The sequence below is a fragment of the Acomys minous genome (assembly GCF_964271855.1).
Source record: "Acomys minous genome assembly, chromosome: 6".
Classification (NCBI taxonomy): Eukaryota; Metazoa; Chordata; class Mammalia; order Rodentia; family Muridae; genus Acomys; species Acomys minous.
Window position 1 is genome coordinate 67,062,047 of NC_140487.1, and position 25,505 is coordinate 67,087,551.

General features: G+C 42.2%; 1 protein-coding gene across 2 annotated transcripts in view; it reads right to left on the reverse strand.

Annotated features, from left to right (window-relative positions):
• Positions 1 to 25,505, reverse strand: part of AGK (acylglycerol kinase) — a 73,682-nt gene that overhangs the window by 4,389 nt on the left and 43,788 nt on the right. For both annotated transcript variants that reach the window (XM_084785818.1, XM_084785819.1), the window contains exons 9-13: positions 18,741 to 18,810; positions 13,100 to 13,179; positions 10,550 to 10,607; positions 6,679 to 6,826; positions 6,185 to 6,282 (exon numbers count right to left, since the gene is read on the reverse strand). In XM_084785818.1, coding sequence (XP_084641944.1) covers positions 6,185 to 6,282; positions 6,679 to 6,826; positions 10,550 to 10,607; positions 13,100 to 13,179; positions 18,741 to 18,810 — 454 coding nt within the window. The remainder of the gene's footprint in view (positions 1 to 6,184; positions 6,283 to 6,678; positions 6,827 to 10,549; positions 10,608 to 13,099; positions 13,180 to 18,740; positions 18,811 to 25,505) is intronic.

Consider the following 25,505-nt stretch of genomic DNA (forward strand, 5'->3'; position numbering starts at 1 on the left):
GAGGGACAACGGAAGCACAGCTGGATCAACTAGGAACTACAGAGCAATGTTCTGATAGTGACCGCCGGGGTTCACTACCTACCGAGTGCTAGCCACATCCCATCTGCCTCAGAATGTTCGGGTTACATCATTGAGCAGAACACAGAGTTCTGCCCACGAAGACCCCACATTTCACTGTGGGGAGCGCAGGGAGAAGACAGACGAGCAAAGCCGTGTGCTATTCTGCACAGTGGAAGTAGGTGTGCTAGAAGCACATCCGAGTACCTAGAAAACATCATGGGTGGACGATGGGCCTGAGATGGCACAAGTGGCAGTGCTGTTTTAAAACACATTTCTTTCTTTTACTTTCTGTGTATGCATGTTTTGCCTGCATGTATCTGCATGCACTAAATGCATTCAGGATATCCATGGAGGTCTGAAGAGGGTGCTGGGTCCCCTGGAAGTAGAGTTGGATGGTTGTGAGCTGCTGCGTGGGCTCTGGGCCCTGGGCCTTCTGAAAGAGTGCGCATACACCACGGAGCCATCTCCCCAGCGACGACTATTTTTAAAGAGAGGCCAGGTGAGAAAGTGACCCTCATCAGGGGAAGCCATCTTCAGGTTTTAGTGAGTAGCCCTGGAGGGCTGATTAACATCAGGATCCTGTTTGCATTGTTGGTTAAAAGTTAATATAAAAACCTACTACTCAAACTCTGTTATCCTCAGAGTTCCTAGCTCAGTAGGCCTGTTGTGAAGCTCAAGGATTTCTATTTCAGACGATGTCCTGGTGATCTGATGCTGCCAATCTAAAGACCATACTTTGAAAACCACTGTTCTGAGGACACGCCATCCATACAAAGGGAACTAACTACTGGTAGAGACATTCAGGTGGGGGAGGCATCCCTGAAATATACAGACAACAGTGAAGAAGTCCATATGCCTAGGGTAGACTGAGTGGCAGGGGCAAGAAAAACATGAAGGTGGGGGAGGGGAGAAGAGAGCATCTTGATGGGTAGAGCTCTGTAGACCACTTTAAGGAATGTGCCTTCTAGGCTGAGTGAGATGCAGTGGAGGGCTCCAAGGAGGGAAATGTTCTGGCGTGTTTGTAATAGGGTCACTCTGCCTGCCGTGCTAAGAATCGAGATGAGTCTGACTGCAGAGGGAGGCAGTGAGCCAGGAAAGAACATTATGGAGAAATGAGCAGGAGCAGCGAAGGTTCAGAAGATGCCAGGACAAGGAAATGATGATGGGACATGGCCTTGAAAGTGGCACAGAGGAGCAGGGAAACTATCTACCAGCCAGGCCTAACACACAGAAGATACAGGGAAAGAAGCTGGCATATTTAGACTTGCAGCAGGCAGCAAAGCCATGCTCCAGTGAGAATAGACACCAACATGTGTCTTTGTTAAGGACAGAGAGAGTTCTCCAGAGTCTCTATGATGGCCACTAGGTTCTGTGTACTATGTAAAGGCCACCTTGCAGCACGTATGTGTTGGTGTGTTTGCATTCCAGTGAAATGGAACAGCATTCTAGCTTGCAGGCAGCTGGCCCATTGGGCCTGTGGCTATCCAGTGGTTATAGTCTGTTGACATCTTTCTTGAGCTTTATTTGGAGGCACAGTTGGGTTACCTGGAAATGCTGACTCTGCAGGTTAGTCTCCAGATTTTGCTAAAGGAAATAGCCTGGAATCAGACTAGTTTTGTCCCATTATGGTAGAAATGCGTTTTTAAGGATCAACACCTGAAGCCTGCCTGACAACAGTGCTCACCTTTACCTGGTGGAAACATACTTGTTGGTCCTGTGTGTGATTGAATCTTCCAGGACTAAGCCTGTTTCTTGGGAGTTCTGTATTCAACTCTGTTGACTTCTCATATTTATCTATCAGTGAAAAATACAGATGAAGGCCACAGAGATCTGTGGGTGCCTGGCTCTCTCTTCAGGGCAGCTTTCTTTTACATTGCCCGGATGCCCCCTGAGTTCTCAAGGATGCCTTCCCAAGGAGAGCCTGCACTCCTGGTAAGCCCATACTCACGCTGTGGCCTCGCCCAAGCACGAGGCAGGGATAGGCTTACCTTGTCTGTGGCCTTCTCTCTGGGATCCCTGTCCTATGCTACTTGAGTCTTGCCAGCAGTTATTTCACAGATTTTGTCCAGGTTTAAGGTGTGAAGGCAAAGCCACTGCTTGTTCTGCATCTTGGCCAATAGTCTCACAGCCATTCAAAAATCAACTCATATTGGCAGAGGATGAGAACCTTATTGTCTTAATGGATGGTGCAAAGATACTTAATAGAATTTAATGTCCAATGTCCAAGATATTTAAAGTTAATAAAACTCTTGGCAAACCTAGTAAAGTTTTCTTTATGAGAAACTTTCTTATATAATAAAAGGAATCCAAAAAATTCTATCAAATTCAGTGTTACTTCTGTCCAGCACCACTAAAGTCCTCACAGGGCAGTGAGGAAAGACAAAGGATTATAAAGTGTTTAAAAGGAAGAAATGAAACTGGCACTGTTGATAATAGCAAAATCTAAAAGAACCCATAGGCAAACATAACTAATAAGAATTTAATTAGGATGTTGATTCAGCATAACACACACAAAAATCAGTTGCATGTCTGTCTCTCTCTTCAGTTAGTTAGAGATGAAGTTTTAAGAGATTATATTGATAAAAGCATCAAAAGTAAGATAACCAGGAATACACCCAGCAATAGACAAATGCTATAGAGGAAACCATAAAACTTCATTGAGAGATATTGAAGACCTCAGTAAATGAAGGGATACATCACATTGATATGCCAGAAAGGTCAATACTATAGAAATGCCATTTCTCCTCAAATTGATCTATGTGAACAATGCAACCTTATAAAACTATGAGGAACCTAATAAACATTCTAAAGTATTTATAGAAGGCATTGGGCTGAGGCAGTGGCTCAGGAGATAAGCATGCTTGCTGCTCTTCTAGAGGAGCTGAGTTCAGTTCCTAGCACCCACACTGGGTGGCTCACCATCACCTGTCTGGTCTCTAGGGGAAAGGTGGCGCTTCAGTAAACTGGCCTGGACAACTGGCTACTGGAATGAGGAAATGAAATTGGAGCCTTTATCTGCACCATTCACAGAGTTCATTTTAGGGGGCAGTTTTTCTTTTTGGAATAAAAATGGAAACAACCGTTTCATGAAAATCATTTAAAATTGGTTTTTCAGTCAGCACTATATGATGAGCATCTTGCAACATTAGTAAATATGAAGATGATGTATTACTTTAAATAAAAGCATCAATATCCATTTAATCAATCTATTTAGTGTGCTTTGCTATTAAAGAATAAACATGCTTATTTAAGAGATTAAATTTCTGACATTCCATAATCCTAAAGCTGTTTTCATACTATGGGTATATTATTTTAATGAGAAGTAAACATTTCAAGCTACTACACGACAGCTACAGTGTCTGAATATATTATTGTATTTGCTTTTGCAAAGTGGTGAGGGAAAAAGGAAAAGCAGTGACAGTGCTCCACTAATGATAAGAAGTAGTGTCACATACCTTTGTAATTAGCACAAAGATAAGCGCTCATCTAGAGCTGCCATCACATGCTCAGTGAGCTCAGTGCACTCACAGATTCCGTCATCACAGAAAAGAACAATGGCAAAAGAACATGAGCAAAATGCTGGCGGCACGTTGTTCCCAAAGACCAAGAATAAAGAAAACGTGTAATAGAAATTTTATCTTCTTTTCAAAGATCCCTCTGCACAGAGGACTTTTCAACCTCATCCATTTACGGCAGTTTCAGAATTCTGTGTTAAGTAAGGGAAGACCATGAACACTAAGCATTCACTGCTGGCGCCCATAAGCTAAACATGTACACGTGCCAGGGCAAGGGGTATGCATGGGTTCTGGGAACCTTATATACACGGCCAAAAATAGAGTCTTATAACTTACAGTCTCGTGAAGGATAAGAGACGGCTCAGTTCCCGAGCCCAGCACCTCTGAGGGCTAGTGTGCTGTGCAACACATGGTGACCCAGTAGCTACTATGTCAATTGGTGTTTCTTTGAACACTTTTCGTTACCCTTAATATAAAATGCAGCTTAATGTTATTGCATAGACACACATGGTGTAAATCTGAGGATAAAATAACTAATTTATGTAAGATTCTTAGGACAATGACTCCCATGTAATAAACTCAGCAAATATGAGTTATTTTTCCTAGGATGTTTCCCTTTGTGCATTTTCTATTTTTAGCCTTTAGCACATTATTTAATATTGTTTCTGTTCACTCCTTATTGATTTATATGAGGAGCCTGTGATAAGGAACGCTAATAAGTGTGACCTGCCACATTCTAATATTCTCCCCGACTGTCACTCAGAAGTTTATCTTTTAAATAAGTAGATGAATGCATCAATATAAAATTTGCCTTAGGTGTCATGCTTAGAAAACCTTTTGTACGTTCCAAATTTATACTGATAATCATGTAAATTACTTAAATAATTTTATTATTTAAATTTACTTCTATGTTTCTTGTTTGGTTGTTTTTTCAAAACAGGGTTTCTCTGTGTAGCCTTGGCTGTCCTGGACTCTCTTTGCAGACCAGACTGGCCTCCAACCCACAGAGATCCACCTGCCTCTGCCTCCCCAAGTGCTGGGATTACAGGCATGTGCCACAACACCCGGCTTTTATTTATTTTATTTATTTATTTATTTATTTATTTATTTATTTATTTATTTTTGGTTTTTCGAGACAGGGTCTCTCTGTGTAGCCTTGGCTGTCCTGGACTCATTTTGTAGACCAGGCTAGCCTCGAACTCACAGCGATCCGCCTGCCTCTGCCTCCCGAGTGCTGGGATTAAAGGCGTGCGCCACCACGCCCAGCTAACACCCGGCTTTTAAATGCAGTTCTTTAATTCAGCTGGATTTATTTCAGAAGGTAAGGAGGGCTGTGCTTGCAAATACTTTACAAGAGACACATATTACTTGTTTAAGTAGAAAACAAATCAATACTCTGAAGAGTAAAGGAGGGATTAGCCTTCCCACTTCACTGCAGCTCCAGCCACCAGTTTTCTGATTGGCAAATGGACTACTGTGGTTTTCATAAAAGCTGAAATATTATAATAACTAGCCCACAGTAAGAACAACTTATACTGGCACTGTTGTTAATGTAAGTAACTAAATTTTTTCCTTTCCAGGTTCAGTATGCTTTTTCCAAAACTGGCCAGATAGCAACCATCTAAGGCTTTGAGGCGACATAGTCTCTGTCACAACTACTCCACCCCCTCTGCTGTGGTACAAGGGCAGCTATAGGAGAAATAGAGTACTGTAACACAGGATTGTTACATGTGGATTGTTATATATGGATTGTGAAATGTGACTTTCACATCTCACATACCACAAAATATCATTCTTTTGACTTTCCATCATTTAATATTAGAAAGTCAATTCTTTACTTATAGGGAACATAAAATCAGCTGACAGTCGGTTTGGTTTATTTCACTTCTTGTGTTTTCTTGTTGCTTTAGTGCACTGACTACAGCAGCACTAGCCAATAGAAATTTCTACACTGATGGAATTTTCCATATCTGCATGCTTAGGATAGTAGCTATAAGCTACATATAGCTATGGAGCACTTAAAATATGGCTACCATGGCTGAGAAACTGCATTTTAAACTGTATTTTAATCCTGTGTAACTTAAATTTAAATAGCCACGTAAGATTAATAGCTTTGGGCAGTGCTTATCTATAGATTGTTTCCAAATTAAATCATATATGTAAGGCCACGTGTGGCACAGTGGCCTGTGATTCCACTATTTAGGAGGCTGAAGCAGGAAATTTGAGGCTAGCCTGTACCACATAGCAAGACCCTGTCTCACCAAAACCAAACAAACCCCTATAGAGATGTGTTTCTCCTAGGAAATCTGAGTTTATGTATTTAATATAGTTTTAAAAATAATGCATATTTACTCAAGTGAAAGTTCAACTGTTTCTAGCTTTTCACCCAAGTATGAGCAAAACATTTATTGAGATACCCTTGAGCTCTTGTGCCCAGTGCACTCAAGCTGACACTTCTCAAAGGCACACTCTATCTCCCGTCACTAGATCCTTTCCTCTCTATGCCCACAAAAATACTGAAGTAGTGCAAGAAAAGTACCTGTCACCTGCCACCCCTTCCCCCTGCACACCAAATTCTTTTTTCTTTTTTTTTTTAAGAGTATACTTACCATCAGGTCAAGTTGGCTGTTTCGAGTTGTGATAGACAGTTCAATGGTGGACAGTTGTTTATCATTCCAGACTGCTGGGGTCACATCTCGGGAGAAGGCTGTGGAAATCCATCAGACATGGGTCAATGTTTCTAATCACACCACACACACACACACACACACACACACACACACACACACACACACACACACAGGGGTGGGGTAGGCAGGCAGGCAGACAGCTGAGCTGCTGGTGGCTTTGTCTGGCTTTCTCAGCCGTAAAAGCACCCTCACTGAAAGCAGCACAATAGCACAAACGTCAGTGACAGAGTGCAGAGAAAGTGGGGTGCCCATTCACAAGACATTGAGCCTGCCCTGATGGCGCCTAGAAATCTGAATTCAGCAAGGCTAGAACGGCTCCACCCGCTCCATCTCTAGAACTGGTTCTGGGTGTCTGCTCCAGGGCATTTTAAGATTGAGCAGGGTTTGTAATTCATAGTCACCACATCGCTCACCATCCTGTGGCTGTGCCCAGAACGAGGCAAGCCTGCGCAATATTCTCCTGTACAGAGAAGGGCGGGGAGGGGTCTCTTCTGGCTCACTGGGAGGTCTCTCTGTAGGGCCCGTGTAAGAGATGGAGGCCTGATGCGTCTGAGGCCACTCCTGTTAATGAAGAAGAAAGCAGCTTTCAGCGTGTACACGTAAGTCCTAACTGAGGGCTAAGTGCTGCAAAGGGCAGAATTCTAGCAAGCTACCTGTCTCTTCAGTGGGCAAAGTTTTCTCTGCTTTGGAATTAGGAAGCCTTCAAGCTTCTCTTTTCTTTAAAAACCTTGCTTTAAAAGCCAAGAATACAGAGCCTGTGGTCTCTATTACTTCCCCTAACATAAAACAAAAAACCAAATTGAACTGACAACTACTGCTCACATTTACTTATCCAAACAACAGAAATCAATATGAATGAGCAGAGTGGTCCCATAATAAATGCACCCTCAGTTTATCGATGGCACGCAAAAACCTAATGAAATCAGTCGCATCCAACACCTACGGCACTACTGGGATCATACTCCATGAGAAGGACGGAATGTTCTGGCTATGACTCAATTCAAATCCAGCCTCAGGCCTCTTCCTGCCTCAAAGCCCATCGTTCTCACACTAGATATGTTTATAGTATGTTTTAGTCTATCATCATCATCAATGTCTGCATGTGTATATGTTTGTGAGGGAGAGAGAGGGAGGGAGCCCTAAATCAGGGCTCAACATTTATTGGGAGGAAACCCATACTCCTGCTGAGTATACACAGAAAGCAGAGGAGCCTAACAGTGACATTACAAACCCACAAGCTATGGGACAGCACACATTCTCTTGACATTTAGGGTAAGTATTCTGTGCCACCTCTACCTCCATCCACCTGCTTCACTTTCAGAGGATCAACTGTTCTCAAAGCGTATGAGGTCCACTGGGGAGAAGGCCTCAATCTCTCCAGCGTCACTGCCATCGGCACTGAACTGCTACGTCTCTCCTGTCTAGTGAAAAAGGAAGCCCTTGCCCTGTGCAGGGAGAACCCAGGATACATCCTTCTGTGTATGGCTTTAACGCACTCAGTCATCTGATCAGTCTCCTTTCTAGTCACTTCCCGCTCCTCCCTTCTCCTGCTTGGGGACACATAAAAACACAAACATTTGCTCATTTAAAAACCACTGTCCTACTGCCCTCCTGTCTCTCTCAGCTTTTACCTTTCCTGTCTTCTCCTCTTCAAGGTTGTGTCCTGAAGATGAAACAGTCTGCCCTTGCTGTCTGCATCTCTCCCTCCCTCTCTCCCTCCCCACCCTCTCTTTCTCCTTTTTTGTTTATGTTTTTTAGACACAGAGTTTCTCTGTACAGCCCTGGCTGTTCTGGAGCTCACTCTGGCCTCAAACTCAGATACGCCTGCTTCTGCCTCCTGAGAGTTGAGAATAAAGGTGTGTGCCACCCACCTGCTAAGTGTCTCCATTTTTTCTATTTATTTTATTTGTTCGTTCGTTCGTTCGTTCATTCATTCATTCATTTTACATCCTGACTGTAGCCCCCTCCTTCCTCTCCTCCCGTCCCATCTCGTACCCCACCTTCTCCTATACCCCTCCCCTTCTCAGAAAAGGGAAGGCTCCATTGTCTGTTTCTTTACTTACATTTATTTCTTATCTTTCTTTGTTATAATCTAATTCTCTTTGGAGTTTGACAAACCTTTGGCAGCTACCAAGTTCAGAGGATAGTCTCCTGTTTTTATTTAGACTCTTGCTGTTGCTTCTTAAAACTACTAATTTTTTCTCTCTCTTGAAATTCCTCGTCTATTGGCTGCTATGCCGGGTCTCTCTTTTGGCTTTTCTCTTAGTACAGTCATATTATTTTCCCCAATTTTCTAAATGTTTGCAGTCCTTTGTGCTACTCCTAGCCATCTGTTCTGAACAGCACCTTTACAAATCCCTAGTCTCAAAAGCAGTCATGTCCTTACAGAATGGAAACAGATCTGTTCAACCTAGAGCCTCTGGGTGCCAGACAGAATCACAGCTGTATCTACACCTATTTGTATAGATAGGCTACACTCACCACACACCAAACTGAAATTGCCTCTTCCTCCACAAACTTGGCTTACCCTAATACCATTAACATTAATAAAAAAAAATAAGTTACACAACTCTAGTCCTCAGACTGGATATCTGGCAATCTAATATTCTTCCAGCGTCTGAGACTGCACTCCAGTGGTGCTTTGATCCATCTGCCTTTAGCAACCCTCGTCTGCAGTTCAACACTCTTTTCCCACCATCTTTGCCTATAGCTCTGCGTGCCCAACTCCTTGTGCATGTTGAGGCCAAACAACGTTTCCACAATGCAGATCTGTGTACATGGTTACCCACCGAAGCCAGCCCCGCCCTTCCAGATCCATCTGCACACTCTACTGCACCAGCCTAAATTAATGACCATGGTCTATCACACTGACTCCACACAGCCCATTTCTCTATCCCAAATGTCCTTATCTGGTTCTATGTAGTTCCAAATTTAGGATAAATGCCATTGTGAAGCTTCCTGACCCCCAGTCAAGTTCAGGAGGCCCTCCTCTGGCCCTGTCTTGCCCACCGCATTTCTCTCCTGCCGTCTCTCAGGCCGCTGATCCACTGCACTGCTCTCTGGCACATGATTGCTTCCTGAGGCCAGAAAGCCTGTGCAGTTTGTGCTCTATCTGCCAAGCACACAGCAATAAGCACCCGATGAACACTGGGTGGGAAGTATTTATAGGATCTAGAAAGCCATCATTTAAATGTAGAGCTACGGTTTCTTCCCAGAGTGTTACTATTTCACTGGTGAAACTGTTCTCTTTAACAGTAATACTTTTTACTAATCACTTTGCCCTAGGAGTACAAAAAGCTTGCCTTTTCTATTTGATTTTTAAAATTATGTCTGTTTGCTCAAAGTATTTTTACTGACTTTTTAGTTTTTCCATTTTATTTTTTTAATCCAATTGAAGTTTCTTAGGTTAAGAGAGCTACATTTTATGTAGTTTTATAATTATAAGAATACCAGATAACTCTAAAATTAATAGTGCAGCCTTGTTTTTCACAACCAATTTTCAGAACACAGCATATAGCTCATCTATTGAGTGACTTTCTGTTTGCTTTTTCATTAGTATGAGCTTACTGAGCTTTTTTCTATGCCCCCTTCCTCTCTCATTAGTAATCAAACCCAGGGCTTTATAAAAATGCTTTGTCACTATGCTATGCTACAACCTCAGACTTTATTACTTTTTACTGTATTTTATGGAGAGGGCACTGCTTGGCAGAACCTTGTGATGAGGGAAATGTTCTGTACCAGTATTGTCCAATACAGTAAGTACTATAAGCAACATGGTTCGGAACCTACTAATAATATGTAGTTATTATTAACTATATTATATATATATTATATATATATATTATTAACTATAATCCATGACAAATCTTCAGTTTATTACCAGGTACTAATATAGATACACATATTCATGATTAGACATTTGCTCACTCTGTTCAAGGCTTGTCTGGCAAGGATGGGTGAATGAATAACAAAGGCAAATATCCAAGACAAATCAAACATGAGTTTGGCCATGGAGAGAATGAGGTCAGATGACAGACAGACGGATGGATAGATAGATAGATAGACAGACAGACAGATGTGAGGACTGTTTGATAGATAAAATAGTATGAAGGGTGCTTGTCTATCAAAACAAGAGTATTTTCTGTAATTATATAAATCAAATGCCCCCATTTTAATGTTTGAACATGAAAAATGGCTCTGTAGCAAAGAATATCTCAAATATGTACATTACAGAGATTCATTAAATTAGCATAGGTTAAGTTCTATATTGTAAATTGCATTTACCTGAAGAGTGCTGAAAAAGTGGGCTGCTTTGATTTTCAGTGGACCAAGATACCAGTACCTAAGAAAAACCAAGACAAAAAGATGAAAAGAGCTACCAATGTTCTAGACACCATCCAAAACAATCAATTCATCAGTAATGTGCCTCTCCTAAGATTGGTTGCTCTGGAGCCTTAAAGATTGTGGCATAACCCAACTTTTAACCTAAATTTTAGTGCCACATCTAACAAAATGCAATTAGATAGTAGAAAGATTCTTGTGGTTAATAAGAGATGTATAGCCTAAGTCTCTCTGACCCCTAAGTTTACAAATGTCGTTATAATACAGACTTTCACCCATAGTATAGGTTGAGTATACAGTCGAAAGAGCCACAAGGAGGGAGTAATAAAGCCATATAGAGATAATGTATTACAGATGCTGCATGATCTAATGTGTTATAAGATATAGACCCGGATCCTATGGTTCATCTCATACAAATGTACACACATTAAAAAACCAGTATATATTCACATTACTCATGATATATGGCTTTAATATGGCAAGTGTTAAGTCTCAGAGTGAAAATTTATTACATATTGCTAAGCACATAAAAACTACTAGAGAGAAAGATACCTACTTGCAAGTAGAAAGTGATGTGGATGCCGCTCTTTGGACTTATCTCTCATACCAACCGTGCTACCTGACTGCTCCTGAATGGTTTGTGTCAGAATGCCTTTATTTAACTCCTATTACATGTTTGGAGAAAGATGTACTGAGTATAAACATACAGAAGAACACAGTATAAAATTCCTACCTTTAGGCCTGTGTTTTGAGAAGTTAATGGCTCCTAAATAATCATAAATTATAAGTGACTACATGTGTTGTGGTAGGAACTGATCACTATTGGTAAGAAGGGTCAAGAAGGGAAAAACAACAAAAACATTAGAGTGGCCATACTGTGACATAAAACACATAAGGTTAAAGCACAGGTGTAGAGCAGAAAATGACTGGGAGTGGGTTAAATCTAGACACATGAAAGAGGGAGGAAAAATCAGTTTCGGCAAGAAGAGGTATAGAGCCAGAGAAAAGGTGAGGCTTAAAATAAAAACACAGACCGCCTATCAGGGATAATGGCCTACATTCCCATAATAAGGAAGTTGGATATCGCCAGTGTGGTGGCATTCCTAACTACCATTCAGGTTAACACTGTGATGAGACTGATGAGGGCCTTGGATGGTTGATACTTTACGGTGATTTTAAATCCTTTATAGTTCTCTCCTTGTCCCAGTTAGCCAGGTGGTTTATTCCTGAAGTGTCAGCAGTTCCTTGTACTTTTACCAGTAGTAAAGTTTGACACTATGCTTGTGGTCATCCTATGGCTGGCAAGGGGACTTTCCTTATTTTACACCAAAAGTGACTCAGTGGTCAGTCCTAGCCAAGGTGTTATGCACCCAGCTGCAGACTCTGAAAGGCACTGTTCAGAAGCCAGTCAGAACAGGGACCAGGTATCTGAGCTATGCTAAGGCAGGTGACATGAGCGAGTGCTGAACCTTTCGTCAGCACACTGCGGAAGGCAGTTTGCTCTGAGCAGACTTTCTCAGAGAAGCTAAACAATTGTTCTCCGTGAGCTGCGGGAATTTGAGATGACAGATCAAACACAAGGTAATTTGTGGAATTAACATAAGCATGGCACACTTGCAAAAAGAAAGGTGTGAAGCCCGGAAGACCGTGGTGTAGGAGGAGATACAGCAGTACTGCTCTACTGGCATTTCTCTGTCAGAATGTCACTATCAGGGATAATGCAGTGATGCATGAGAAATTTCTGTGAAGAAAGTTTGGCAGTCTGGACGTGAGCTGAAAGAGGTTTCTTGATGAGAGAGCTATACATGAGATCAATCATAGCTCAGATAACTAAAACTGTAAGCCCTGGCCTGTAGGAAAGAGGAGGACACCTCTACACATCTACTAGAAATGAGATGCACCTTGCATGGTGTCCCCTTCAGTCCGGCCTCAGGAAGCCACCCCACACTACGTCTCCGCACCTCTTTCCTAGTCAGAAGTTTCATTCCACTCAAGTCTCTAAAACTAAGTCTATTCCCATGAAAGCCAGCAGCTTCCCAGGAATGACGTGTCCCAAGCCCATTCCTCCTGTCAGCAAAGCCAGACATCCACCTTTCTCCTGTAGGAAGCAGCCCATTGTCTTTCCACTTATGCGATTTTAAAAACATGGTACACGTCCTTCTGACCAACTATGACTATAAGGGTTCCCCAGGCAGCACCTTGGGATCTAGCTAAGCATGCTGCTGTCTGAGAAGCAATGCCAGTTTCCTCTTCTAGGTAGCTCGACCCTAAACTAAATGTGTCTGAAGATAGAGACATACCCTTCTCTTTATGGAACGTTCCCTATCCTTTCTGCCTACAGAATTTAAACTTTTACCTGGCTGCTCCTATTTCATTATCAATACTTAAATCAATTCCCAGGCCTGGAAGACCATCATATTTTGAAAGCTCAAAAGTAAGGATGGAACAAAACTTTTAAAGAATCGTCAACCATCACCACAGTAAATCCTTTACTTGCTAACTTTGACGCCAGCATCTCGGAAGGATCCCCACCGGAGGCCAGTCACTGCATACACAGGTTGTTCTTTTTCACCCTGGAAGTTAAATACAATTGATTTAGTTTTGTGAATACAGGAAATTCACAAGTACCTAGAAAATGTTCATGGCCTACTTCTCATCAAACCGAGTATTTTATATGTAAGTTCACATACTAAAGCAATGAGCCCTATGAACACATGGTAAGAGTGCTTGAATGATCCACACTTTAAAACTAATGTAATCTTACGTATTAGTTTTCTTAAATCTGCTGGTAAGGGAACATATTAGCTGCAGTTCTGAGCGGCTAACTTCCAATAAATACAGGGCACCCCTACATCCTAGGAAGAGGTACCGTACTACACGACTCCTCAGAGGAGGTTGCTGAAAAGACAGAAGGACCAAGTTGTACTCTCCCACGCCATCACTTCTCTGCCATGGCTAATAGGAGCCAAGATTAAGACCTGGACCAGGTGTGTTTTAGAGAAAGCACATTGCATCTTGTGCTCATTGGATCAAGAGCTCCTTCGATCCCAGCATCAGCATCACTCCCATTCAACTGTGTCAAAGCCAAGCAAGAGATGTGTATGAGAATCATACATGGAGACACTGACCTCTCTCTCATTCCTTTGATGTGTTGTTCTCAGGCAGTAGACTGGTTTTCTACTCTCCGGATCATACAAGCAATGGGGAGAAGAAACCAGAGTGAGAGAGCAGAGCAAGCAAAGAGGTGCTGGTGAGGGAACCAGCTGACTGGCATAGCAAGGACATGTTTGTTTCTGGGTGCCAAGTAGAGAGTACTTCATCTAAGAGTTGTGGGCCGGGGGCTCAAGCACTCAAGTAGGAAGCGGCTGTAGAGAGTACTTAGCCTGAGGATGAAAAGAGTTAAAAGAAATGAAGCTAAAATAGATTTTTAAATTCAACAAACAATGTCATGGGGACATATACAAAGAAATTCGTATGAGCCCACAAGAGTCCTAGGAGTGAGGCATAGCAACCAACAGGGAAATATAACACTACCAGTTAAGCAAAAAGAGTTTCTAGGTATCAACAGGAGAGGAGCTATAAACAATATGATGAGAGGGTAGTAGAACCAAAATATATATTTCAAAGATATTGCTAAGAGGACTAATGACTACATTTATAGAAGATGAAAGAAGAAGCCATTAATGTGGCATTTGAACAGAGGCCCAAATCAGTACATGCATAATCCAGACAAGGCTCAGGGGACAAGATTAAAGACCTTAAATGAATGACCTTGGCTTTTATTCAGGGAAGAGACACTCCTGAGGGCTTTGAACAGAAAAGTGAGGTGCTCTAACTTGTGATCACACACTGGCTGTTGGAAACAGACTACAGGGAGGCAAGGGTACAAGGCAAGGTCATAGTCAGAGGGCTCTGAAGTAACATAAAGGCTACCAGCGTGGGAACAAGAGAGAAGAAAAAATGCTGGACTTTAGATATGTTTTAAAGATGGAACCAACATTGTTTCTTGCCTATGTACCAGTATATATATGTATATATGTATGTATGTACGTATGTGTGTGTGTGTGTGTGCGTGTGTGTGCGTGTCATATAAAGAAACACATCTTCACTTCCTCACCAAATTGAAAGTTCAAATGAGATGTGTACAAGTAAACACGGTACTGTTTCAGTTTATGATTTCTTGTACTTTTGGACAGACTTCAGTGCATGTAAACAAGTTTGTGGTGCACTTGGAAGGAAAGACTGGCATCAAGCATTGTCTATAATTTTTTGGTATCAAGCTTTGTCTACAGAGATTTTCTCTTACTGAGATTTTCTCCACATTTTGAAAGCTATTTTCAGAAATAAGGAGAAGGAAGGGGGAAAAAAATCAATTAAATTAATCCGGTTCCTCAGAAACTAGGGTAGAAGCTACTGTTCAACATTTTCTAAGAACTGATTAAATTTTTTCTACTTCTTGGGCTGTGTCATTAATATACAGAGATTGTGAAAAATCTGACATCAACTTACAAAATAGTATATGAGAGAAGGGGTTGAGACAAAAGACATTTAAGTACAAGCACAACAAGAATTTCCAGTTACATTCAATTTACTCTGCAATATATTACCTCTAACATACATAATAAAAACTAAATCACTAAATTATTAAATATATCTCCTGACTCACCTCTTTTGGTAATAGTCATATTTTACAACAATATCTTTATGGATAAAAATCTCTACTAGCTATCTTTTAACCATAGTCCTTCTGCTTTGTACAAATAACTTATCTGTATTACATACTAAAAGATCAATTGCAATTCATATTATGATTAATGATATCATGATGAAAAGTCTAGACACACTGCATATAGAAAAGTAAAAGGAAACTTGACTATAAACTTGTAAGCTCACCAATTATAAAAATGTACTAGCAAACTGAATATAGGTTAAATGTCCATGCCTGAACGGCATAAAGCCAGAAATGTTAACCATTTTGGGGTTTCTCAAATTTTGGAATATTTGCAAAAACTACTGAGCATTCTTAACTCCAAATCAAAACTGTGGGATCTCAAGTGTTCTAAAGTTTCCAGTTCAAGAGCATTTGGCATCCAGATTTTTAGATCAGAGATGCTCAACCAATGTAACAGCAACTTTCAGGGTTAGAGTTGGGATCATCACAGTATAGAGCCTTAAAATGTTTACAAAATGATAAAATGAGTGAACAGCGAATGCTTATCCAGAGTGGAGCTGGCACATCTAAAGGCCAGATGCGAGCAAACACACAGGGCTCAACACTGCGGGGCGACTTAACTCTGCAACTCTGCTTTTTGTGACATTAGCCCTCCCACTTTAACTTAGATAAAGAAGGAATACTTGTTTAACTCCTACCCAAGTAAGCTTGTCATTTTTCTAATATTTTAAAAGAATGTTAACCAAATTTTAGAAATTGCTAATGAAATTTCTCTCTTATCCCACTTTTTATTTTGAAAAACAATGTAAAGGCAAGAGCTTAAATTGTACAATGGGCATTACATAGTCCTCTCACCTAAAGTCACCATTGCCAAAGTCTTCTTTTTGTAGTGTTATCTGCTGTTTGTATTTTGTCTCATTTTTATTTATGTGTATATCTACATGCTTGTCTGTGTGCCACATACATGCAGTGCCCACACTGGCCAGAAGAGGGCATCAGTTTCTCTGGAGCTGTTCTAAGCTGTCATATGTGAATGGGTATTAAAAGCCAAACCAGACTTCTCTAAAAGGACAGCCAGTGGTCTTTCTCCAGCTCCTGTGTATGCTTTGTAATGTTAGATTTTCAGTTGTAGACATCACCCCAGAACCTTCCAGAGTAAGGACTTAATGGGTAGAAATGCAATGCTCACATCACTCTCAAGGAATCTAAGGTAGTATCTAAAATACAAGTCTTGCACGAGACTCTATACTTGTTATAACAACATCCATGATCACAACTGACTTCTATTACCAAATCCAGGATCCTTTACTAGATTTATAGTTTTTCATCTTGAACAGACCATTGACTCTCTTTTGGATTTCGTAACCCTGACATTTTTGAGGGCAGTCTGAATATTTAGAGGGACCCACTGTTTGGATTGTTCTGGTTACTATCTCATGATTAGATTGAAATTAGCTGACATCTGGAGCAGGAGACTATACAGTGATGTGGTGTCATTCTCAGAAGGTGGGTACCTGCAGTTTGTTTCATGGTCAGATAAATTAGCATATGCTAGATTTCTCTACTTGAAATACACATTTGCGGGGAGGCCTGGTGGCACTCAGAGGAAGGATAGCAGGCTACCAAGAAGAGACTTGATACCCTATGAAGTCCCCCTCAGTCACAGTCATAGGAGGGGAGTAAGGGGTAAATGGGAGGGAAGGAGGGAGGACGGGGAGGATACAAGGGAGGGGATAACAACTGAGATGTAATATGAATAAATTAATAAAATATATATAAATTAAAAAAAGAAATACACATTTGCCCCCTTTAATGACTAAGTAAATAGTGTTGAGAATGCTTGCAGATTTGTTTTCTATTAGATTTCTATTCATGGCATTTACTTTCTACTGATAACCTTGACCTGAAATCAATTATCAAAATGGTGACAGAAAAATAACAATGTCAACATTCTATCTTTCCTTCTATACTTATATCATGGCAATTCTTCGATAATATCACTCAGACTTCAGGGACTTCTCATTTTTATATACAGCATCATAATCTACCACAATTAATAACACCAACAGGTTGGCTCTTAACATCTTTCTGTGATGTCCCTGTTGATTTCTGAGTGCTTTCTTACCTCACATTTACCTTTCCCTTAAAAACCACCCTTTCACTGAGTCCTGCTGGGTTTTTGTTTTGTTTTGTTGTTGTTGTTGTTTTGTTTTAAGATAGCAGTAATTAAAAACCAAAATCTGAGTGCCAAGTAAGTTCACTGTGAAGTGTAATTACTTCTATGCCCTTTCATTGGCACAGCCAGCAAACATATTTCCAAAACAAATTATCCTCTACAAATAAGAAAATGTTATACAGCTCAATAGAAAAATAAAGCAGTCTAAGAAGTTGGAGGCTACAGAAAACACTGTTCACAATGTGAGAAAGAATGGACAGAGAAGCTACAAAATCCTAACGACTTAAAGTTCATCTGAGAGCTAAGATTACAAGGTGACCAGGAGATCATGAGCAGCTGCTCCAGCAGGACAGGGGACAAAGTTCATGTGTCATAGAGCACAGAAGAGATGCAGCCAACATTTAAATAGGCACAGAAATAACTCACTGTCTGAGATTTGTTTTGTTTGTTTGTTTGGAGACACTGTTTCTCTGTGTAGCCTTGGCTGACCTGGACTCACTTTGTAGACCACGCTGGCCTCGAAATCACAGAGATGCACCTGCCTCTGCCTCCCCAGGTGCTGGGATTATAGGTGTGTGCCACCACTGCACTCAGCTATGACCAAAGTATTTTATGGGTCTCTCCCCTCCCCCCCTTTTAAAGGCAGGGTCTCATGGAGTACAGGTTAGCCTCAATTTGCTGGGTAACTGAGGATGACCTTGAACTCTTCATCCTTCTGCTAGGTACAGAGGATTGGGATTATAAGCATACAGCACAATGTCTGGCCTCAGGGGCTCTTTTAACACTCAAACCAACCTTACACAGATGGATGTGTGTGTGTGTGTGTGTGTGTGTGTGTGTGTGTGTGTGAGAGAGAGAGAGAGAGAGAGAGAGAGAGGGGGGGGGGGGAGACAAAGGTTGTAGGTGGAGAACTTAAAATTAGATATAATTATATTAGGAAGTGATACAGAGAAATTCTTTTGTGTAACACAGAGGTGAAGAGGTAAGTTTAAAGCTGATGTATCAAAAGGTGACATCATACACCTAATACACCGAAGTGCAGACTTAAAATGACTACAGAGGTAAAATTTACATCACATGATTTTTATTACAAGTGGGATCATAAGCGCATTAATTCGTGTTAACAGAATCATGACCAATGCACTGGGACTAACCCCAGGGATAGAGGAAGGGAATGCGTTATTCATCATACTCCCATGTGACTGAGATGGGCTGTGTTTAGCTCTGTCTCCTTGACATGTGCTTATTACTTTGGCACCTCTTTCAAACTCTGAAATAGATTTTACCTTGATCTGCAAGACATCAAGTGGAACTGTCTCTCCTTTCACAATGGCAAGTGTGGCATCTGTAATGTGTCTAAACAGGGGAAAAAATGGAAAGGGACCTGTTGTAAAAAGCAAACACCACCTCCCCCAGTGCACAGCATGTGCACCACTTCCCCCAGTGCACAGCATGTGCGCATGTGTGCCACCTCCCCCAGTGCACAGCATGTGCGCATGTGTGCCACCTCCCCCAGTGCACAGCTGTGCACATGTGTGCCACCTCCCCAGTGCACAGCATGTGCGCATGTGTGCCACCTCCCCCAGTGCACAGCATGTGTGCCACCTCCCCAGTGCACAGCATGTGTGCCACCTCCCCTAGTGCACAGCATGTGCGCCACCTCCCCCAGTGCACAGCATGTGCGCCACCTCCCCAGTGCACAGCATGTGTGCCACCTCCCCAGTGCACAGCATGTGCGTATGTGTGCCACTTCCCCAGTGCACAGCATGTGCGCATGTGTGCCATCTCCCCCAATGCACAGCATGTGCGCATGTGTGCCACCTCCCCCAGTGCACAGCATGTGCGCATGTGTGCCACCTCCCCCAGTGCACAGCATGTGCTCGTGTGTGCCACCTCCCCCAGTGCATAGCATGTGCGCATGTGTGCCACCTCCCCCAGTGCATAGCATGTGCGCATGTGCGCCACTTCCCCCAGTACACAGCATGTGCGCATGTGTGCCACCTCCCCCAGTGCACAGCATGTGCGCATGTGTGCCACTTCCCCCAGTGCACAGCATGTGTGCCACTTCATGCGCCACTTCCCCCAGTGCATAGCATGTGCGCATGTGTGCCACTTCATGCGCCACTTCCCCAGTGCACAGCATGTGCGCATGTGTGCCACCTCCCCCAGTGCACAGCATGTGCGCATGTATGCCACCTCCCCCAGTGCATAGCATTGCGCATGTGTGCCATCTCCCCCAGTGCACAGCATGTGCGCATGTGTGCCACTTCCCCCAGTGCACAGCATGTGCGCATGTGTGCCACTTCATGCGCCACTTCCCCCAGTGCACAGCATGTGCGCATGTGTGCCACCTCCCCCAGTGCACAGCATGTGCGCATGTGTGCCATCTCCCCCAGTGCACAGCATGTGCGCATGTGTGCCACCTCCCCCAGTGCACAGCATGTGCGCATGTGTGCCATCTCCCCCAGTGCACAGCATGTGCGCATGTGTGCCACCTCCCCCAGTGCACAGCATATGTGCATGTGTGCCACCTCCCCCAGTGCACAGCATATGTGCATGTGTGCCACCTCCCCCAGTGCACAGCATATGTGCATGTGTGCCACCTCCCCCAGTGCACAGCATATGTGCATGTGTGCCATCTCCCCCAGTGCACAGCATGTGCGCATGTGTGCCACCTCCCCCAGTGCACAGCATATGTGCATGTATGTGTGCATGCACACCCACACCCACACCCACACCCACATCCACACCCAGAGCCCTAGAGGGGAAGTCAGGAAAGCTAGTCTTTCAAAATAATATTAAGAAAGTAGAAGGAAAGCACGTAAAAAAATTACTAATGCATACATCTATTAAACCACTCCATTGTGCCCATTATCGCAAAAATTGGTACTTAAGTGCATAATAACAGCATAACATCTTTTAATCACTATAACAAATTCAGCCATTAAAAAAAAAAAAAGAAATCTCTCTTCTCAAAGCCAGAAGGTAAGTAAAGGACAGAACTGCAGCTACCTCAGCAAACAACAGTCCAGGACCCAAGACATATTTCCTTGTTTTCCAGGAGTACTAGGATGTGCTGTATGCTTCATTGTTACTGCTGATTCTTTCAAAGATACAAGGCTTTTCTTACCTACATTCTGGCAATCTCTTGAAAATTTTCTATGTTTAAAAAAACCCACCAGAAAGTAAATACTATGGATTATACATTCAGGACATATAAAATTATGCCAGAGCCGCAAGCAAGCCTAGAGTTTGTACTTTAAATTCAAAGTCAGTCAGACATACAGCACATGGTCAACAAGAGAATTATTAAGTCAGTGGCTAGACAGTAAAATATCTGTGCTCAAATAAATAAATAAATTTTTAAAAATGAAAAAAGAAATCTGTGCTCACAGGAGCCAATGCGTAGCCCTACATCAAGGGCCTTTTGGGAATGCTGGTTAACCCTCCCTCACCCTGGGCACAGCAAGCCCTTTGCCCCCATCCTTCAGACCTGGCAGACAGCGCCTTCTCAGAAGCCCACTCCTTCCAGCCTACCGCAAAGCTCCTTCACTGTGACTCTGTCACTGAACCCTCGCTGTCCTTTCATCAGCCACAGTCTGTACTCTGTACTTATTAACATTATCGTCTGCCTTCCTGGAGAACTGACCAACGAAAACTCTACATCAGCACAGTACATGCCAAACAGTAGCAATCAGTATTTTTCTGGGCATTATTTTATTTTCCATAATTGTAAGCAGCGACACTGCAGAGAGTCCTATGTAGTCCTCACTCGGACTCAACAACTATCCCCTCATAAGCAGTCTGTCTTCCTCACATCACCCCGCATGCCACTAATCAATGAAAGCAAATCTGAGAGCTCAATAGTTCACTGTGTATCTGCAAAAGAGACTTTATGAAATGTCATTATTATACTTACAATTTTGACCCATGTGCATCAGCATATTTAGTCAGTGCTTACGTTTTAGCAATATATAAATATTATGTTACTTCCTTTGTTCAAGTCAAGATTGAAACAAGACATGGGAACTGGGCTTGGCTTCTGTGTTTGAAGTCTCTTTTGTCCACTGTCTGTTCCTTCTCATTCCCCTACCCGTTAAAATAATAGGCCATTTGTCTGCTGAGTTTCTGTGCACTTGAACCTTGGGGATTACATGTGTGTGACTCTAGTGTATGTATCTATTACATGTCTTTCCTGAGGACAGCTAGAATGGAAAGTTTGTATCACGTCATCCTTGAAATCCGGCAACAATAATCACTATCTGGTAGCATGTACTTCCAGCAGAAGACAAAAAGCGCTGCCTACCTCTGATGAGAATGACAACCAATAAAAGTAATTACTTAGATTTACTGGGCTGCAAACCCACAGTGTTTAAATTCTATCATTTAATACTTTAATGTATTTTATCTGTATGACTATTATGCCTGTGGGGATCAGAAGGGCAGCAGATCCCCTGGAACTAGAGTTCCGGATGGTTGTGAGGCTCATGGGTGCTGGGAACCAAGCCTGGGCCTCTGCAGAAGCAGCATGCAGCCATAGCCAGCCAGCAGCCTCTCCAGCCCCTTCCACCATCTTCCTAACTTATCTTCAATTGTACAAAAGAACCTTCCTCTTATTATCCATTTGGATACACTGTAATGCAGGTCATGTAAGAAAGCCACGAGAAATATTTAACTCTTTTTTGTTTGTTTGTTTGTTTCTGTTTTCTGAGACAGGGTTTCTCTGTGTGGCCCTGGCTGTCCTGGGCCTGCTTTGTAGACGAGGCTGGCCTCGAACTTAAAGATCTACCTGCCTCTGCCTCCCAAGTGCTGGATTAAAGGCCTACACCACCACACCTGGCTATGTTTAACTGTTAAAACTTTGAGACAGGGTCTATGTATTCCACGCTGGCACTGAACTCACCTTGTAGCCAAGGATGACTTTTAACTTCTGATCTCTGTGCCTCTATCTTCCCAGCACTAGGATTACAGAATAAACCATCATAATTGGTCTATTCCATACCGCGGATGGAACCCAGGGCTGCACATATGCCAGGATTTCCCCTACTAAACTATAACCCTTCCCTTCACGCCTATTTATTTGGATAGGGTCTCACTTTGTCCCCCAGGTGACCTCGAACTGGCTATATAGACCAGGCTGGCCTTGAATTCACAGAGATCTACCTGCCTCTGCCTTCTGACTGCTATGATTAAAGGTATACACCACAACACCAGTTGCCCACTTTAAAAAACAAAAAACAAAAATCCCTCTAAAAGCCAGTTTTCTAAATAACCTGGCTCCCCAGAGCATACAAATGTGTTCAGCATTTCACTTTTACTTGTTTTCTGATCATCACGATGAAACCAGTCAGCTATGCTTCAACACACTGTAGATGTTCCCCTTACTGACACATTGTCATACAATTTAATGAAGGGGTACAGGATCACCATAGAGTTAGAATTAATGGTGAGAGGTAGTAGCCACGGAAGTATATGCTGATGTTAACAAAACTCAGGAGAAACTGGAGCACATCTTTAATGCTTGCTTAATCAAGTAAATTTATTCAAGTTTGAAAGGACTAGCGCACACTAGGGATCAAAACTAGCAATTTTATACAAAATTCCTTTTTTAGAGCAATCTTAGATCAGGTTCATAGCAACATTTAAAGGCCAGTACAGAAGTTTTCCTATAATCCTTTTCCCTTCCAAACACAGCTGTTCTATTATCGTATCCCTCCACAAGCCGAGACTGGTTGGCTCATTTGTCACAAGTGAAGAACTTACATTGGCTTATTACTGACATTCATTATCCAGTTTTGATCATAGCTGCAGTCTAAATGGGTTTAGACTACAGTAGTCTACTGTATATACAAAGTAATTTTCCTGCCATACAAATCTTGTTGTACCTTCTCCAAATGCTAACAATCATCCCCTTCTTCCTGTCATAATTTTACCTCTCCCAGATCTCTAATAGTGAGAACCATATAGTGTAGCCTTTTTCAGGCTTTTTTCCTTTACTTAGTAACGTGCATTCACATTTCTTTCTGTGGCTTCATAGCTCATTTCTTTCAGCACTGAAAGATTCCACTGTTTGCATGTTTAGTTTATTAATCCACTTGCCAATGAGTTCTTCTTGCATGTGCTACGCCAAACTGTCTTTTGAAAAAGTCGGTCTGTTCCGAGGTTATCAACCTTATGGGCCTAGAGTTGTCATACTTTTCCTTCCTAACCTTTCATGTTGATAGGCTCTGCAGTGACGTCCTCTCTTTCATCACTAAAATTAGTCATTTGTATACTTTATACTTACTATTTCGCCTGGCTAGAGACTTGCTAACCTATTTATTATTTTCAAGAACCAGCTTTTCTATTGGCTTCTATTTTTAAGTTTTGCTCTAATTCTTATTGTTTTCTTTTGTTTACTCTGGATTTAAATTCTTACTTCTTTCCTTCTGTTAACTCTTGATTTAATTTGCTTTTCCTCCTCCCAATTTCAGAGGAAGTGCCTGACTACATAACCAGGCTGGTCTCAAACCCAGCCTCGCTGCTGCACCATGCCATGTGTGTGCCTCATGCTTAGTCTTGCGCTGCCTTCTGTACTCATATGTACACTAAATGCTTTAAATTTCTTCTAACCACCACCTCCCACATATTTTGGGAGTTGTTTTTATTTAGTTCAAAATATTTTAAATCTTCTCAAGGCTTCTTCCTTGATGTATGTTGTATAGTCTGCACAGATTTGAGAACTGTCTGGTTATCTTCCCATTTCAACCTGAAACTCTTTTCTACATACTATGTTAGGGCGGGACTGGAGAGTAAGATGGAGTTGGGTATTTCCCTCTGCTCAAGTGGAAGGAAGGCCAGAGCCAGCAAGAGTCAGCAGCCCCTGCTGAGCTCCAACACTACTCCAGAAGCTTGGGTTCTATATAACTAACTCCTCCTGAGGCCGACCTTACAAGGGAAAAGACTGTTTCAGACTATTTCAAAAGTCATCCTTTCCTCTTTTTCTTCAGCAAACTCCTTGATGTAAATATCACAGAATTATAGAAAGCTCATAAGGCGGGGTGCCAAGGAGGCTGGAACGCTCAGCGCTGACCACACAGAACCTCAGGTTTTCCTACACCAGCAATGGTCCCCACAGCTGCTTCCGCTGAGGAGTCTCTGCTGTGGTTAAGTCGGGACACTATGTCCCCACCTGTTCCTTCAATCACAGGGCAGCTGTTTGGCTGGTGTCCTCCCCTCCTGTAGTTTGTTTTGTTTTGTTTTGTTTTTCAATTGTGATGCTGAGAATTGGGCCCAGGGCCTCATGCATCCTGGGCAACCAATCCTGTCAGCTTTCCATTTGTTCCTCCAGCAGAGCTGCTCAGAACTCTGAGTAAACCTGGAAACTGAAGGACCAACTTCTTTAAAATCAGCCTGACTGAGTTAGAATCCGCATACAGTGCAATCTGTCCTTGTAGGCATGCCTTTCTACATATTTTGACACTGTATTCATAAAACCAATACCATCATCAAAATACTTACTATTTCTAACATTCCCTCAAGTCCCTCTTTAATCTTTGTTGCCAACCCACTCCTACCACATCATCAATTCCTGGCAATTACCATGTCCAGTCTATCTTCAGTAGAATTATCATATAATAGAATAAAAAAAGCATGAGTTTACTGACTTTATCAACAACATAGGTAGATGGTGTCATTTTATGGTGAAATAGCCCTCTGTTGGAGATGGACATAATCCGTATAGCCATCATGGGCTGGCTGACACTGGCACTGTCCCTGCTTTTTGGTAACTAGCAGCATATTCTACAAATAAAGTTTATGTTGTTGTATGGCTCTGAATGTCTCCATTTCTCTCAGGCACACACCTAAAAGTAGGGTAAGTTTATGCTTAATTTGATAAGGAACAGCCACATTAGCTCCCATAATGCTTGTACTACTGGTACTCATGCCATCAACACATGAGTTTCAGTTGCGCAATACTCCTAACAGTGCTTATGGTGTGTGGACTGCCTTCTTTCCGTCATTTAATGTCAACAATTGTGGGTTGGAGAGACTGCTAGGTGGTTAAAAGT